The sequence below is a fragment of the Saimiri boliviensis genome, chromosome 17 (assembly GCF_048565385.1).
Source record: "Saimiri boliviensis isolate mSaiBol1 chromosome 17, mSaiBol1.pri, whole genome shotgun sequence".
In the NCBI taxonomy this organism is placed as follows: Eukaryota; Metazoa; Chordata; class Mammalia; order Primates; family Cebidae; genus Saimiri; species Saimiri boliviensis.
The window spans coordinates 53,700,007-53,716,687 of record NC_133465.1 but is presented as its reverse complement, the minus strand read 5'-3'; the positions used below and the strand labels follow the sequence as shown (position 1 = coordinate 53,716,687).

Here is a 16,681-nt window from a genome sequence, read left to right as displayed (position 1 = left end):
TTTTAAGAAGTATTAATAGTTTTTAAAAATGAATCATTCCCTTTTTCCTTTCCTTCAATGTCTCAGGACTTCTTAAAAAACTGGGGGTTTGGCCAGATGTGGTAGCTCACACCTGTAATCCCAGCATTTTGGGAGGCCAAGGCAGGAGGATAGCTTGAGGCCAGGAATTCGAGACCAGCCTGGGCAACATAGCAAGAATCTGTCTCTGCAAAACAAAACAAAAAGTTAGCAGGGGGTGGTGGCACACTGTGTGGTCCCAGGTACCTGGGAGGCTGTGGTGGGAGGATGCTTGAGCTCAGGAGGTCGAGGCTTCAGTGAGCTATGATCATCACTGCACTCTAGCCTGGGTGACAGAGTGACATAACACTCCCACTCTATCTAAAAACAAAACAAACTAGGCTGGGCGCAGTGGCTCATGCCTGTAATCCTAGCACTTTGGGAGGCCGAGGTGGGTGGATCACTTGAGGTCAGGAGTTTGAAACCAGCCTGGGCAACATGGCAAAATCCCATTTCTACTAAAAATACAAAAATTAGCCAGGTGCAAAGGTGGGTGCCTGTAATCCTAGCTACTAGGGAGGCCGAGGAAGGAGAATGGCTTGAACCCGGGAGGTAGAGGTTGCAGTGAACTGAGATCGTGCCTCTGCACTCTAAGCCTGGGTGACAGAGACTCCGTCTTTTTTTTTTTTTTTTTTAATCTAGCTATCTGAGATTTTGCCAATGACTTTTTTCTTTTTTTAAACGAAATAACTGGAGCAGACTAGGAATGGTTTTGAGATTGTGTAGGTGGCTGCTGCCAGAGTCCTCCCTACTCTTTGAAGGCAATTGTGGCGTCCAGGCTGGGCCGACTGTGTAGCCTGGAGTTTCCCAGGCTTTGGGAAATGCAGGTAGTTGCACAGTAGAAATGTTTGTTTAGCACAAATCTGATGGCTAGAGGAAGTGGTCTCCTTCCTTGCTTGTCCCTCAAGTAAACACAGAGGTAGCAGTTAGGAAAGGCTGCAGACTCAGTGCTATTCCCTCCTCTTCCCTTTAGAAGGTATTGAGTCTCCAGCCAGTTGCAAGAAACCTGCCACTTTTCCACACACAGTGCGGCTGCCTAGCTCTCTGTATGGTGAGGACTGGAGTTCGACCAGATGTCTGATGAAAACACAAAGCCCCTGGAAGCGGTGGGCCTCCAGCTGCAGCCAAGCCATTGGGTCTACAGTGCGAGCTGTACCCCTGCTCGCTACCCTCTTGGGGATGCAGTCTGAAATGTAACCACTCAAGCTGGCAGCCCTCCTCAGCCTTGGGTTTTGGTAGGGTGGCTTATCAGGTGCAGCTTCAGCTACAAAATGAAACAAGCTCAGTGCTCCCTTGGTTGGCTGGAGAAAAAGCCTCCCTTTCTCGACAAGTGTCACAAGCCTGTGCTGACAGGTCCTCAGAATGGCGTCTCTTATCCACAGCTCTCTTGAGGGCCTGTCACAGTGTCCAACTCTGAGAGGAGAGGAGGCGCTCAGTAATGTGACTCAGGAAATAAATGCACAAAGGGGTGACTCTGAAAGTCCCACAAGAGGCCGACCAAATCACCAGGAATTTGGCCTTAGCCCTAACCTGCCCAATTCCTCCTGGGGGAAGTCGCCTCCCCCATGATGGCATCCTCATGAGGACCAGTGTAAAAGCCAACTCTCTGCAGAGACTGTAACGGAAGGAGAAAAGCATCACACCACCATGTTTTTCCAAGTGTTAGCCATTTATAAATAAGTACATTTGCTTTCATACATACAGTTCATTGTACAGATGATAATCTGTATACATGGGGCAGGAAAATGCATTCATTTGAACTTTTCACATCTATCTCACACAGCTCACATGTACAGACAAGAAAACTGCTCAAGCAAGTACAGCAAAGGAAAATGTCTTTCCTTTTACACAGGGGGCTGGATGCCTCTGTTGGGTGCGGGACATCCCCACTGCACGAGTTCACAACTGTGTGGTGTTCAGTATATTAGGATAGAGAACAAACATGCACTGGGTAATATACTGTACAGAGAAAGTCCTTTACATCTGAGTCATAGAAAACCTAAAGGAAAACTAAGTGCATTAAAGCTTTTTCCAGCAAGTGTCTTGAAAGGACAGCAAAGAGGAGGAAGAATCAAAATCATATTAGTACAAATCACTCTTTAACTGTAGACTGTACATGTCTGTACTAATGAAAATCATCTTGGATTTGGAGGAGACAGAACAGAGACAAAGATGCTGTGCTAGATGGAAAGGAGGCCATGTCAGAAAACGGCACCTGCCCTGAGCCTGATGAGGAACTGGCCTCACTCAGCAGGAATCAGCCAAAGGAAACAAAAACCAAAACAAAACCAGAACAGGAAGCGTAACTTACAGGATTTCCAAAATAACCTGTGAATGGAGTGGAGATCTGGAGCCGGCATCTCTATTCCCCCCCCCCCCCCCCCCCAAGTAAATTGGTATGCAATAAGGCAGGTACATTCAAGTACTGAATTTTCCAGAATGAACTCTTGTCTGGCTCTGGGGACCAAAGGGAGTGAGTTGAGCCCCATCTAACCAGACTTTCTGGTTACCAATTAGCAAAAGAAAAATTCAGCCAGCAAGTGCTACAGAAACAAAGCAGCTAGGGCACTTCCGTTCCACAGAGTAGGTCTATCTGGAAAGACAAGCGTGGCGCTGGCCTGCATCTCTAGCATCCAGCGGCCGCCTGGCAGGTCAGCTCAGCGTCGGAATCCAAGTCAGCAGGAGGCAATGAGATGACAGGGTGAGGAAACATGAAAGTAACACTTGATTTTTGGTGTCCAATTATGCGTTCATTTGGTACTAACTTTCAAAGCTCTGACTGTGGCCACCACCTGAGGGTGGCTCAGCGGCTGTGAGGCTTTGGACACCGAAATGAAGGTTACCAACACTTCAGCCCTTGAGTGGTCTGTATGACAAAAGGAGTTGATGAAAACCCAGTGATTATTCAAGTAGCGCTGCACAGTGGCTCCACCAGCCCCATTGTGCTTGTGTCCGGGCCCCCAGCCAGCCACCTTTTCTTGGGAGCAGCCAGAGCTGAGTTCAAGGCATTGCATGGTGAAGGGTTCCATGACATATCTTTGTAGGTAGCTCTTACCCCTAAGCCCTTTGTCGTTGTTGTTAGTCATGGTGGATGGTCGGTCTGGAATTCCTAGAGGAAGAGGAGAAAGAGCCGCACCTCCCAGTGAGCAAGCAGCAGGACCACACAGCCCTCCGTGTGGAGGCAGCAGCCGGCTGCCTTCGCAGGTCGCTTTCTTGAGAAAAGGACAGCCCAGGAACAGACAGGCAGGGTGGGTGAGGCTGCTGGGCACTGGGAGCATCAAGAGGAGGCCGGGCACGGGGTGGGCACCTCTTGCCCCTTGGGATAGCCTGTTCCATTTTGTGGCAAAGATTCAGTGAGCACTGGTTTTGTCCAAGGCATTGCTGCAGTAGAAAAATAACTATCTCTGAATCAAACCACCCAACTGTGACGCTTCTGTAGTGATAAAAGCTGGAGGCTGAGAGGAACTGAGAGGAGGGAGGCTCATGGGGAAGAAGGGGCTTCTCCATGTACCCATCCCGCCACCAGAGCGAGGGAGCTCTGGTCACCCTTCTCCCAGCCTCTGCCTGGCTGAAGTCCAAAACATGTAGTGTTCCAAGAGTTCGCCTTGCACAACTGGCATAGATGCATGAAGACCCCTTCCAGGCCTCTGTTCCCTTCTCCTGAACTTCTGAGCCTGCCTGCCTGTTGCCCTGGAAGCAGCTCCTCTCTCCTGAGGAGACGCTGCGGTTCTTCGCTACAAAACAAGCGCCGTGCAGAGCCACAGTGACACCTAGTGGTAAACTACGGTGAAGCACAAGTGACGTCCACGTAGCCCACTGTAATATGACTAAAATCTAAGGAAAAATACTTATGGATATTAAATTAGATACCGATTATTTTTTAATTTTTCTATTGGGTACATCTCTGGAATATAAAAATACCAATATTTAGATAGGGGTTCATAAACTACTATACAATATAAGGACTGAGAATACCTTTCTCTAAGCTGTTCTGTTTACAATAATTTAGGAAAAGTGTTTAATAATCCAGGCTTAACTACATTAGCAAACTTGTGTATCTGGACAACAACCTGGGGTACTGTACATGATTCTAATTAATGGGATTTTCCTGAGCCATCGAGTTTAAGTTATACACATCTAAAAAGAGGGGCACGTGGGAGAGGAACGAGAAGGGTTTGTGCTCTATTAACTTGGGGCTTTAATAGTGCACATCTGCAACCCGGACAAGATACAACAGCAGATACAAAATGGTCTCCATTTTGTCATGCCAAATTCTCATGTTACACAGGTTTTCCCTTTACTTTGTAAATAAACATTAATTGTTAATTGTTAATTGTGTGCCTTACTGATCCAGTAGATAAAGTAACCGTGTCTCAGGAGTCCCTAAGAACATTGCTGGAAAAGCACTTTAAAATCACTGCAAATATTTTTTGTATTAAAAAATTCTTAATCTTTTTGATGCTTATATACAACAGTTATTTCTTGTGCTATAAATGTTGTGATCCACTGCTTGATGTCTTTCTTTTCCTTATTTTTTTTCTTGAAAAATACACTAAAAGACAAGAGCGATTCTGCTATTTTCTAATGAAGACATTACACTTAAATATCCAGTATTTATCAGAGTTACAAATTCAAACAGTAAAGTGCACCCATTTATAGACATGATGTGATAGAAACCCACTAGTGCAAGAATTCTGGGCAAATGGAACATACAATTTGGTGAGAAACCTATTAAGCAGAAGTTTGTCACCTCTGTCCTCATTTCAGGGTGACAGGACTTGAGTGAGTGGAACTTACCAGTTTCGTCTGAAACATTTCCTCCCACCTGAAGCCAGACAAGGACTCAGCGAGTGTTCGCTGCTGGGGAAGGGGCAGCTCTGAAATACAGTACTCAGATCGTCCCATGGCAGTGAAGTAGCAAACAGGGCACAGTCTGCTTATAAGTAAAAATGTCTCCTGCCCCAACAAGCTCTGGTTGGCATTTTCTAGTCAAAAACAACGGGCACGCAGCAGTGATACTTACTCCTTCTTATAATGGCAAAAATGATACTTCTTAAGATGGCAAAAAAAGTGCATCTGACTGTTGACATTTTAGGTATTTTGCCCAATAGGGTACAGACCCTATATCTCCTTTTTGTCCTGGAAAACTGAGACACCCTGGGGAGAAGTGGCATCAGTGGCATATTTGTAAAGCTACAGGACCTGCTCATTCGCTTGGACATGTGATGGGTGGATATGTGATGTTCCAAATGAGCAGGGGCACTTTTCTAACAGACGCTGAGAAATTCTTCAAAATGCGGTGGCTCCTCAGGGGGAGGCGGATATAAGGACTAAGATGCAGAGGCCAGCAGTGCTGAGAGCTGACCAAAAGGGATCTGAGAGGCCACTGGGCTCCTGGCTAGAGGCTGCCGCTAGCGCTATGTGTTTCATCTTCCCGGTGTGGGGGGGAGAGGGCCGCAGAGATGGGAGAGAATGCTGAGGCCCACCCTGGTCTAACTGAGGAGATGGTCCTCAGGCAGCAGGGAGGGTGGGAAGAGGCTGGGGCTTGAGTTAGCCCAGCTGTTTGCTTCCAGCAGAGAGAGACAAATCCTGGCCTGTTTTAGGTTTGGGGGTGAAGAGGTCCGTCTATTTGGCAGAATCTGAATTAGTAAAGAAGTGGTTCTGATCTCAGGTTCCTGCTCCCTGTGTCTTAATGACCCCTTCAGAGGGCAACATACTATTACGAACGGGTCTGGTCACAGCTGGATGTTTATTCAGGAAACTGGCCTTCCTGCAGCCCTTTACTAACAGGAGCAGAAGGATTCCTGTAACAGAGAACTAATGCTCCTTTGTTTCACTTTAGTTGCTTAGTTTGTTGGGTTGAGTTGTTTAGTTGTAAGAGCTGATACATAGCCAGTACCAGGCCTGTGCTAAGGCTGTGGCTTCAGTGTTCCTGCTATTCTCTCAATAGTGGCCTCACTTGAAGGTCAGCCTACCAAATGACCACGAGACCTAGAAGATGTGTAGAGTGGCCAGATCAGAAGCTTGCGGTCTAGCTCGTGTCCCCACCCAGGGCTAGAAAACGGGCTGAAAGGGGTCTTTCTTCACCCTGAAACACTTTTTGCTGTGTCTGACTTTAAAATATCACATTCATAAATACTCCTAGAAGAAGAAAAGAAACAGTTCCTGTAATAATAGATAATGAAACCACACACCTCAAAACGGAATTAGACAACGACTGGCCTGGCCCTGGGTGGAAACACTGGGAATCAGTCTTTTGGTCCCAAAGATTCAAATTTGCTTCTGAAAGAATCAATTTTTGTATGATACCACCAGGGTTGAAAGAAAGAGGGCCAGTAGAACAAAATCTGGCTGTAGGTGAAGATCCAGCTAACGAGACTGTTGCACCACCCAGCCTTCGGGAAGAGTTTCCTTTTTGTGGAGAATGACAGTGATGTATCAGGATCTAAAAAGTGTATGTCACCAGGACGGACTTCTTATAGCCTTTTACCAAGAATCCGGAACAATCCTTTTTTTTTTGTTTTTCTATGTATTTATTCCCTCCCCCACCCTGAAAAAGCAGCAGCTTTCAGTGGTTAATTGTTGGCTAAAAACAGAGAATAACTCTCAGTGAATTCCCTTAAAAGAGCCACAATTCTCATCTAATTTTCTTGGCTGGCTGCAATATTTAAAGGGCTGGTTGTTTTTTAAATGTTCCTAAAATGCCTCTTGGAAAATCAATGTAGTGACATTTCACATAATTATATTGGGGTTTTCTTCCAATTCAGCAGACTTCTCTCTCTCATCCTTTTACCCCCTCTAGAAAGACCAGCAGTCTTCCTAACGCACACCGTAGACCTGGTGGCTGCAGGGAGCTGGCAGTCTGGGGAGAATGCCCGCGGCTGGCTGTGGGTGCCACTGGCTAAGAACGCGAAGGCAATGGGGCAACACACTCTTTTCTAAAGTTTCTAGAATAAAACAAACAATAACACCTTATTTTTTAAAAAAGGAAAAAGACATTTACACAACAACAACAGTGAAAGCGATTGTCTCCTGGAAAAAGCTGACCAGTGTGTCTGATCTCCCTGGGTTAAAGCACACGGCACAAAAATCTCCTCGTTGGCATCTGAAGAGAGGGGGAGAGCATGTGGCTGGGCACAGACAAGAGAAACTGAAGTCCTGGCTCACTGGAGGCCAGCTTCCCAGTCGGCTGCATGCAAAGGATTTCAGCATGTGGGCTGCCACCTCTGAACACCACACAGAAACTACATGAGAAATTAAGCCAGAGAACTACCTCAAATGTGGAAACCAAGCCTGAAAATGTGCAGTGAAAACATATGGGCCTCACTCCAACAAAACGTCTTTTAAACATTAGACTCCACAAACGGTCTCTTTGGTTTGATAGGGGATGTCTGCCCTTGCCGAGAGTCTCGGGACAGCTGCCTGTACAGGTTGTCCTGGTATGCCTGAGCCACAGGTAGAGTCCGAGCTACCTTCACATCGGGATAGGAGGAGGCCTGGCTGACTCGCTCTAGGAGGTCTCCGCGAGACCCGTTAGCCAGCATCCCATGGGGGCTGTAATAATCGTCCTCCAGCAAATGGCCATTCTGTGCATTGTTGGTTTTGTTATAAAAGGCAATGTTGCTGATGGATGATGGTGGACTGAAGGACTCGGGCTGAGGCAGGTTGCCTGGAGACGTGGGACTCAGGACGGTATCCACGGACGACACTGCCCAGGTCCGATTCTGCTGGTGGAGGTGGGGGTACTGCTGAGTCCGTGCGGTTTTATCTATGATCCCCATGAATGGTGTGGTCCTGGATCGGGTGGGCTCACTGGGGTAACCTCCTTGAGTGGGAGACACTGGCGACAGCTCATCACATGACCTCTCATACGCCGGTTTCAGTGGGATCTCCATTTGCTGGATGGAAGAAGATGGCCGGAAGGTCGGAGTTAGGTTGGAGGTGGAGGAGATACTATTGCTAGATGGAGAGAAGCGAAGGCCTACACTTTGGGAGTGCAACAATGGCCTGGGAGTTGGCGGGTGGGGTTTGATTTCGTTAGGGTTGACGCTAATAGGTCTTCTGATTAAATGTGACACATCAGGGGAACCTAGTTGGCTGGAGGAACGCTCCAGATCTAGTTTTGAGTGACAGACTGGGTAATAGGAGGCTGACTGGCTGCGTCCGATCTGTGGTGTCTGGCTGTATCTCACGCCACCTCGGTATGCTGAGGAAGGTCGCTGTGGAAGATCCTCTTTGGTCAAGCCTCCGTGCTGACAGATGGCGCCTGCACTCAGGCTGGCTTGGACATGCTGCACTGGCCTGCCATCCCCTACAATTCCCCCGATTGACCCTTGATAAACCAGCCGGCTCTGGCTGACTCCTATGTCTCCTTGTGAAGACTGGTATTTACTCGCCATTGAATGGGCTACTTGGCCGTAGGCTCCAGTGGGGATGACAGTGCTTGAATGGACGGCTGGGCTGGGCTGGTTACTTCTCACAATCTGGGCCTTGGCAGGCTGTAGCCTGAGCCCTTGCTGGGGAACTGCCACAGGGAGCTGAGGCATCTGGTAGGGCCGCTGGGCCATTTTGGATAATGGAGATTTGGGTCTGCCAGGAAGCTGACTGACGTTTGTTTCCTGTTGATAGCGCACGGGTGAACCAGACTGGGATCTATAGACACTCATACTTTCGGCTGGAGGGCTGGCCCGATACTGAGGGCCTCTCCGGAGAGGGGAAGGGGGAGGGCTTGGGTATTCTTTGCCCTGCCCTCCCACAGGAGGGGGGCTGAAGCGGTAAGATCCTCCCTGATGAGCTGGGGAAGTATGTGGTGGGCTAGGCCTATAATGTGAGTTCTGATGAGTTGGAGAAAGGGCAGGTGAGGTGGACTGATAGCTCTGTCTAGTGGGCGAGCCTACAGAACTATTGGACCGGAAGTCAAAAACCTGATGAGAGCCAAGAGGGGAGCTGGAGATGTAGGCTGCGTCCCGATGCGGGGGAGAAGAGGGTGGGCTCTGGATGACTGGGAGCCCCTGGCTGGGCCGGGCCTCTGTCTGGAGGCCAATGGAAACATTTTCAACATCCTGTTCCAGGTACTCCTCCTCAAATATATCCTGTACAGAGTATACGTCTTCATGCTGTGCTTCAGGTTCTGCTTCGTCCGGCAACTGTTGCTGAGGCTGCGGCGGGGGCGGCTGCGGCTGCGGCTGCTGTGGCTGCTGCATCTGTCTACACTCTTCTTCCACTCTCATCAGAAGTCTCTGGATCTCACGGTTGTTTGGACACAGCTTGATGGCCTCGTTCAGGTCCTCTAAGGCTGCTGCAAACTGTCTGCTTGACAAAATGTGAACATAGGAACTGGAGTTATTCTGAATCCAGAGAACTCACCAAGAGCTGAGAACACGGTCACTATCTCAGAGGACTGTGGTGGTGTCTGTGGGAGTCTGGGGTGTTTTGGTTTGGTCTGATTTGTAGGGAAGGAAATAGACTCATTCTGGAAGAGTCCGAACGATTCCCTAACCCATTCAGCCTCCATCTTCCTTCTGGCCTCTCTGGGAATAGTGGAGAAATGTCCCCATTGTGCCAGTCCAGCCAGGCCCTTCAGGAAGTTGTTTTAGAGCCCAAACGCACACAAGGCAGTATGAGAGTTGGGTGGGGTTGTCATTTACAGGGTCACTGTCAAGTAGCTTAGGAACAAAAAAACTATAATATTTAAAAATCTTGCTGATCCAGCAGAAGTTTTTCTTTATGTTCTCAATATTTTAGCTCCAAATTTCAGGCCTGTTCTATTCTAGGAAGGAACCCTGTCCTCTGCCCTTTCTAACCTTCATCCCACAGAACTGTAGCATCTCCATTTACTCTATCAAAGTGGGGCAGGCATGAGGCTTGCTGACTAGGCCACTCGGGGCTGGAGCTGAGCTGAGCTCTCAGGAGACTAATTTACCAGTGAAGAAATGAACTGTCAGAGACATCCCCGTTTTCTCTACGAATATCACCTGAGAGGCGCAACTGGCCTTGTGAAAAAGGAAAGATCCAGAGGGAAAGAGAATTTGAGTCAGGCATCTGTGAGGACTTTGTTACCCCAGCTAGATAAGAGTGCGACTGCTGCCACCATCGCTAGCCTCATCCTGGGTGGGATATTCAGGACCGTATGCCCCTGGTCACAGCAGTGAACCTGAAGCAGTTCTTTGCCATGCAGCTAGGGAGAAGGAGGGTGTGGGCAGGAGGCATAAGAGACAGTGACAAAGATAACTGACAGCAGGTTCTAGGTTCTTCTAGGGAGCTTTCCTACCCAGTATCCAAACTACAGCAGATGGGCATGAGGAATGTGGAATGGTGTTCTCTTGGGTCCTCTCAATCCTGGCAGCAAGGACCTCCTGACTCTGTGTGTGTGTGTGTGTGTGTGTGTGTGTGTGTGTGTGTGTGTGTGTGTGGTGTGATGATTTAGGTGAGAAGGAGGTCTGATGCCACCAGACTTGAGGAGAGCCCCAGAAGGAAGAATAAATAATCCAGGATTTCCCAAGTACCTAAAGGAAAAGGAAGAGGAGCCTGTGATGTTAAGTGACCCATCCTACTTTTCCCTCTGAAAGGGGTGGTGGGATGCTCTGCTTCAGTGACTTCTTTTAGTCACCGATGTCTCTTTAAGCTAGCTGCTTTCGGGGTTGGAAAGTGCCTGAGATATGGCAGAGGCCTTCTGGAAGAAGCTGCCATTCTCCAGTGAAAAAGTGTTTTTCTCCCAAAGGGAAACATTTGTGGTCTCCAAAGCCCAGCAGACTGGCCGATCTCTAGCTGAGGGCTGGGCTATTGGAGCCATCCCCGAAGCCTGGCCCTGAGCGTTCTCAAGGACAGAGATGGGTTTGGGTACATATGCCCCAGGGTGGCCGACACTGCCTTGGCCAAATTTTCAGAGAAGAGACCTCTTGCTTTCACCCTCTCTCTCTCTCCTCACCTGCTGCTGCGTTTTGCCCTTGCTCTCGCATAGTAAGCTTCATAAGATTTCGGTTTCAGCTCCAGGGCCTTAGTAGCAAATTCCTCCGCCATTCCAAAATCCTGTCATTACAATAGGTGTGCAAATGAGTCATTGATGACATATAAAAAATAGACAACTTGGGAATAAAACAAATTATTTGTACATTTTTTTTTTTTTTTTTGACATTTATGGATGGAACACCTGGGACCTAGATGGGCCTGACATGGCTCTAGCCGCGGGGCCTGTGGGCTGAAAGTTCTTCTGCCTTTGCCGTGTGTAGCCCTGCGACTTTTCGCTGGACTTTATCTGCCAAGAATATTAAAATAGTTTCGATTTTCCCTCTTTTTGCCTTTCTAATGAAGTTCTCAGCCTGGAAGCCAAGGGCCAACCCTTTCCAGTGAAGCTCCTGAAGTTATCCACACATGTAGGAGGCAAACACACCCATGTCCACACCTCGTGTGGACCCTCATCTGAGCCCCACACCTTCCTGCTGCATACACTGCACTCTGGCTTTCTAAGGGACAAGTGAGAAGGTGTCCTGTGAAGTCCAGGAGGATGACGTCTGTAAAGGAAAACTAGAGGGAGAGGGGGTGTCAGACAGGCATGGGTTCAATTCTCTGACTGGCTTCATAACTCCTGAGCATATTGTGTATTTTCTTGTCTATACCTACTCCAGAGGCAGGATCAAGTGTGATACAGCATTTAAAAGCATTGCACAGTTCCTGGCACATAGTAGGTGCTCATTATCACTTTCTATTCCACAGAGGCTTCTCTGCTCTGTTCCTTTTCTTAACTGGTTCCTTACTTAGGAAGCACTTAAAAACAAAACAAGAGAAGGCCCCAGCTGTGACTTGGGTCTGTGCTGTCCCTGGAGGAAGATGTTCACAGGGATGCTATCCTTACTTTGAGGACCCTGGGAACAGAGACCGTGGGGTGGGGAACAACGCCGACTAGGCAGAGTCTATGGTTTTAGTATTCCCTTAAATACTGAGCTAAAAGGGAAGGTTTTCCCCTTCTTTTAGTGTCAGAGCCACAGTACAGCATGTACTGGTAGCCTCTGGTTACAGTCATGATCCCTAAGGCAGAAAACAAGGTTTTGGGCAGAACAAAGGCCCTGGGGCATAGGTAAAAAAAAGTTTACAAAGTTGATGGGAAATCCTCTACCTAAGAAGAGGGATGTCTGGTGCTGGGTGCAGCGTTGGCCCAGGAGGTGATTATTAACCGCTTTTGAAGAAATGTGGAGCTAGAAAGAATTTTGTCATTTATGGGTCACCTTCTGTCCCTGCTCTGCTTCCAGCCTTACCCTTTCATTTGTTCTTTTGGGACCATCGTTATTCCTGAGAATATGAGGGCATTTAAAAAAAATCTGTTATTTGGTAGGGGAAAGAGATCAGTGGGTTGGCAGCAACTTCTGAGCTGTGCCTCGTCTTCACCGGCGGGTGCCAGGGGAGGCCTCGGTGCTGCTCCTTCCATTTTATGGGAGACCCCATGGGCATTAGAACCTCACTGTCTCCCAAGACTACCACCCTCTCCCTTCCCCAGGGGGCCTCTTCCGCGTCCCCACTTCCTTCAGTACCCTGGGACAACTCTGCCTGAGGGCCATGGATGTGTTCTCTGAGACAGTCAGGTTTATCTCGGGCTCCTTCCAATGTCAGGGTTTAGGGTCTGGATTGGATAATCTAAAGGTTACACACACAAATCCTCTTTCTGGAAGACCTTTGGCCGTGAGGTTTAAATCTTGCTTCTTCCCAGCTGAGTTTTTAATTGATCAACACATCTGTTTGGCTTGGATTATTTTTATCTCCTGAAGAACTATGAGACCTCAGGCTGGTGGATGTCAGAGACTCCTGACACAATCTTAGCTATTCCCAAAATCTGAGCACGGGTTCTTGGCTTGGAGTGTCTTTATGTGAAGGGGCAGGGGCTGAAGGCATCTGAGATGGGTCTGTAAGGCAGGCAGGAAGGACCAAGGCCTACCAGGGAGACGATAAAGGTCCAGAGGGGAGTTCTGAGATTTCCTCTAGGACAAGAAGGGACATGGTGTGCTGGGACACAAAGATGAGGAAATTGGCAAAAAGTTTAAGAATAGCCTCAGAAATTAACCTTCAAGACCACGGTCCCGAGCCCTCTTCTTAGCCCTTCTTCAAATGACAAGGGAATATACTGAAAGTAGTGACTAAACTCCTATCTGATTGCAACTGGAATTCTAGTGGCCACTGCTCTCACATTTTCCCAAAGACCAGAACACTGATTTGGTGGTATGGGGGTGGGGAAGATGGTATTCTCATCATTTTCAGTGAAATGATGAACATTCAGAAAGCTGCAAAGTCCTCGCAGCATTGACTTCTTTACAGTTTGAGATGCAGATTGTACTTCGACTTGATTTCTTTCGAATCGCAAATGTCAGTGCTCTGTGAAGGACAACCAAGTTCCAAATGGGGCAGAGGAGGATTTCAGGGCCTGGTAAAAGCTAGTGAGTGACGTGGGCTATCAGCTTCCAGGACTGCAAAAAGGAGCTGGGGTGACAGGGACTTACGTTCATTTTCCTGCGACACCGAGAGAGGTTGAGGAGGAGAGACACCTTTAGTTCCCGGAAAGTTTTCAGGTCCTCACCAAACCCTTCTCTAGGGAACTTCTTCAGGGCGTACTGGTAGCGCTGGGCAGCTTCCTTTACTTTACCTTTCTAATGGGAGCACAAGATGGTGAAACACAGAGTTGGTCTGCTGAACAGCTGAGAAAGTGTGGTCCCCACTCCCTTCCTCTTCTCAGCAGCTGTTACTAAGGGCTAACCCTCCCGAACACCAGCCTAGAGAGGAGTTCTGGCCCTGATGATGAGAGCAGAAGGGTCTAGTCTTTTCTAAAGGAAACTCACCTGGCAGGAAAGCCAAGGTTGAGACAATACCCAAGATATAAGCCAGGGAGACAAAGCCTTGGCAAATGGAAGGCCCTGGACCCTGGCTTCCCAACCGGATTCCAAAGAGGCTGACCATGCTCATTTCAAAGCTCCTTTTGCTTGAACTGATCTCTCTAGGACACACATGACTTCCTAGTCCCAAGCACTCCTAAATTACTCTTCCTTCATTTCTGGCTTGTCTGGAGAACTCTTTTGCTGGTCTGACACTCCACCTGGCCAGCCCTCTAGAAGTCATTTTCTTCCTCATGAAGGATGTGGGAGCTAAAGCAGTCTAGCAGATGCTTCCCTAATCTCACTGCATAAAAGAATACTGATCAGTGTTCCTCATTTTTGGAAAAGGCATGGTAGGATGGCAGTAGAGAAGTGAAGTTTAGAGTCTAGGATTCCATCTGATATTGTAGGAGGGATTATCCAAGATGTACATCTATGACCACTTTAGACATCTGGCCACAGTGGCCAACTTTTCTTCCACTTTGTATCTGAAAAGCTATAAGCTGAGCCCAGAAAGATGCAGGCAGCATCTCCCACCCCTCTTGCTGATCTTTATCCACTTTGTTCCTTCTCTATAGTTACAGCTCCATAGGGATCCCAGTCTTTTATTTTTCCCTTAGCACCATTCACTAAGGAGAGATTTGGAGTCTTTGAAGGTAGAATTCTGAGGGGAACAATAATGGCACTGCATATTTTCATTACGAGAACTCCTTGCCTTAGAATACCAGAAGTTATGCTATAAGCAGGTTATAACCTGAGAGCAATGCCATTGTGAAGTCTATAAATATGACATCTAGAATAATGAGGACCTTCTTTGAAGTCATGTAGAATCAAGGTTGGGCCAGGGCTCAAGCTTCCTGAAAGCCCGCGAGTCCTAGATTACCAAGACTCACTCAAACAGTACTTAGAAGACAGAATTCTGCTCCTAGGAACTTGTACACTCCTGACACAGGTGAGAATAATATGCTTCACCACTATTCTTCCTCTTTTAGGCCTGGGGATGTGTCAGTGATGCCTGCTGCCAAAAACTGGCTTGGATTTGTATGCACCTTCAGGAGAGGATAATCCAGCTGATCTCAACACAGTGCAATGGCTTTGACATGGAATAGACCAAGGGAGTTTATTTGTGTCAGGGTATGGAGACTTCAGCTTGAACTGTGAGTACAAAAAGACTCCACAGTTTTTGCTGTTGTCATTCAGTGCATGATTTCAAACAAATCTTGTAATTGTTATTTGTCTTGGTTTCCTTATCTTACTCAAGGATGCTGATAAGCTACTGTTACGATATACTTTGTAATCTACGTATATATTATGATGTATGAAAGCTAAGATCAACATACTGGAAATAGCTAAACTATGTAATTTTACTTTTACTTGTCCCATGAGTCTCCAAATCCTACCTAGCAGATTCCATGTAAAAAATCTACATAACCACCAGTTAGTGACCAGGGAAAACTAGGGCTTCAGGCCGATCAGCTACAGGCGAGTATAGGCTACTCTTGCTCTCTTGGTAAGGCAGAACCCCAGGATCCCCAACACATTAGCCCATCACTGAGGAACAGTTTTCTCCCTCTGCCTCTACCACCAAGGGTGAGAATTATCAAGACTTTGGAATATTCTACACGTAGGAAACAGTGAGTGGCTGTTCTGAAGAAACTGTGTCCCTCCCTCCCCTCACCTTATAAAACATGTCCCCCTCTTCCATCAGCTTGCTCAACAGGATGATCATGATGTCTGGCTTGGAGGTGGCCATCGCCCATGTGGCTGGACCTGTAGTGTACAGGATGCATGATGGGTAAAAAACTCATACAATGTAAGGGTGGTAGGAAGCTAGGTGAAAAAAATACCCTGGGGGAATTTCTGCTGAGAGAACAACTTGCTCCACAATCGTGACCTCATCTTTTAGACCTGGGAGTATTTTAGTGACTCCCACTGCCAAGAAGCTGTGTTGGATTTGTATTCACCTTAAAATAAGAATATTGGAACCATGTGAGCCTGCCCCACGTGAGGGCAGCAAAACCTGCATGCTGCATGTGGGCAGGCAATGGCTTAGTTTGGAATTATTTTAAATAAGGAAATTGGGAGAAAGGATTTATATTAAGCATTACTGCAGTATTTGAAAAGTTCAAAAAGGGTAATTTATTTTGGGTTTGGGATTCAAAACCCCCAGATGTTTAGCCTCTTAACTTTAAAATATGTACTTTGCAGAAGGGAAACCATTAATAGTTCTAAAGGTTCCCTTAAATGGTTAAGTACCAACTAAGACCCTCTGGGATTCACTTTGAAGCAGGAGCACAATTCGAATGTCAATCAGACGTGAAACAAACCAACATTACTGAGGATGACTTTACCCACAAGAAGAAAAAAAAGGTTAAATTGATTAGTTTACAAATGCCTGAATTATTTACAAACTATGCTTTTCAAGGTTAGTTATCAAAAGTTCAAGTTATTCTCTACAACAGTCTTTAAAAAAAATCTTCTTTTAAGGTGAAGTAAATTAAAAGATTAGAGGTGTAGGGAACTCATGCAGGCTAAACCAAAGAGGAGAAGGCAAAGCTGACCAAGCCATCAGACCACGCCTGATGCTGACAGCGGTGAAATATACCTCGTGGGCGACTCGGTAACGTCTGACAACCTTCAAAGAAAGGAGAAAACAAAAAGTTGTAGGAGAGGAAAAAAAAATGGATGAAGGTGAAAAAAAAAAGAAGGAAAAAGCAGCAGTGAGAGGCAGGCAGCACAAAGCCAGCATATCAGCCAACCCTCATCTACAG

General features: G+C 47.2%; 1 protein-coding gene across 9 annotated transcripts in view; it reads right to left on the bottom strand.

Moving 5' to 3' along the window:
* Positions 1-1,707: 1,707 nt before the first annotated feature.
* TANC2 (tetratricopeptide repeat, ankyrin repeat and coiled-coil containing 2) overlaps positions 1,708-16,681 on the bottom strand; it is a 442,578-nt gene continuing 427,604 nt past the window's right edge. For 7 of the 9 annotated variants that reach the window (XM_010330283.3, XM_010330285.3, XM_010330286.3 and 4 more), the window contains 5 exons: positions 16,516-16,545; positions 15,589-15,680; positions 13,542-13,688; positions 10,985-11,085; positions 1,708-9,366 (listed from right to left, as the gene is read on the bottom strand). In XM_010330283.3, coding sequence (XP_010328585.1) covers positions 7,401-9,366; positions 10,985-11,085; positions 13,542-13,688; positions 15,589-15,680; positions 16,516-16,545 — 2,336 coding nt within the window. In that variant the 3' untranslated portion in view covers positions 1,708-7,400. The remainder of the gene's footprint in view (positions 9,367-10,984; positions 11,086-13,541; positions 13,689-15,588; positions 15,681-16,515; positions 16,546-16,681) is intronic. The other 2 variants (XM_010330284.3, XM_003942429.4) reach the window with 1 other exon arrangement.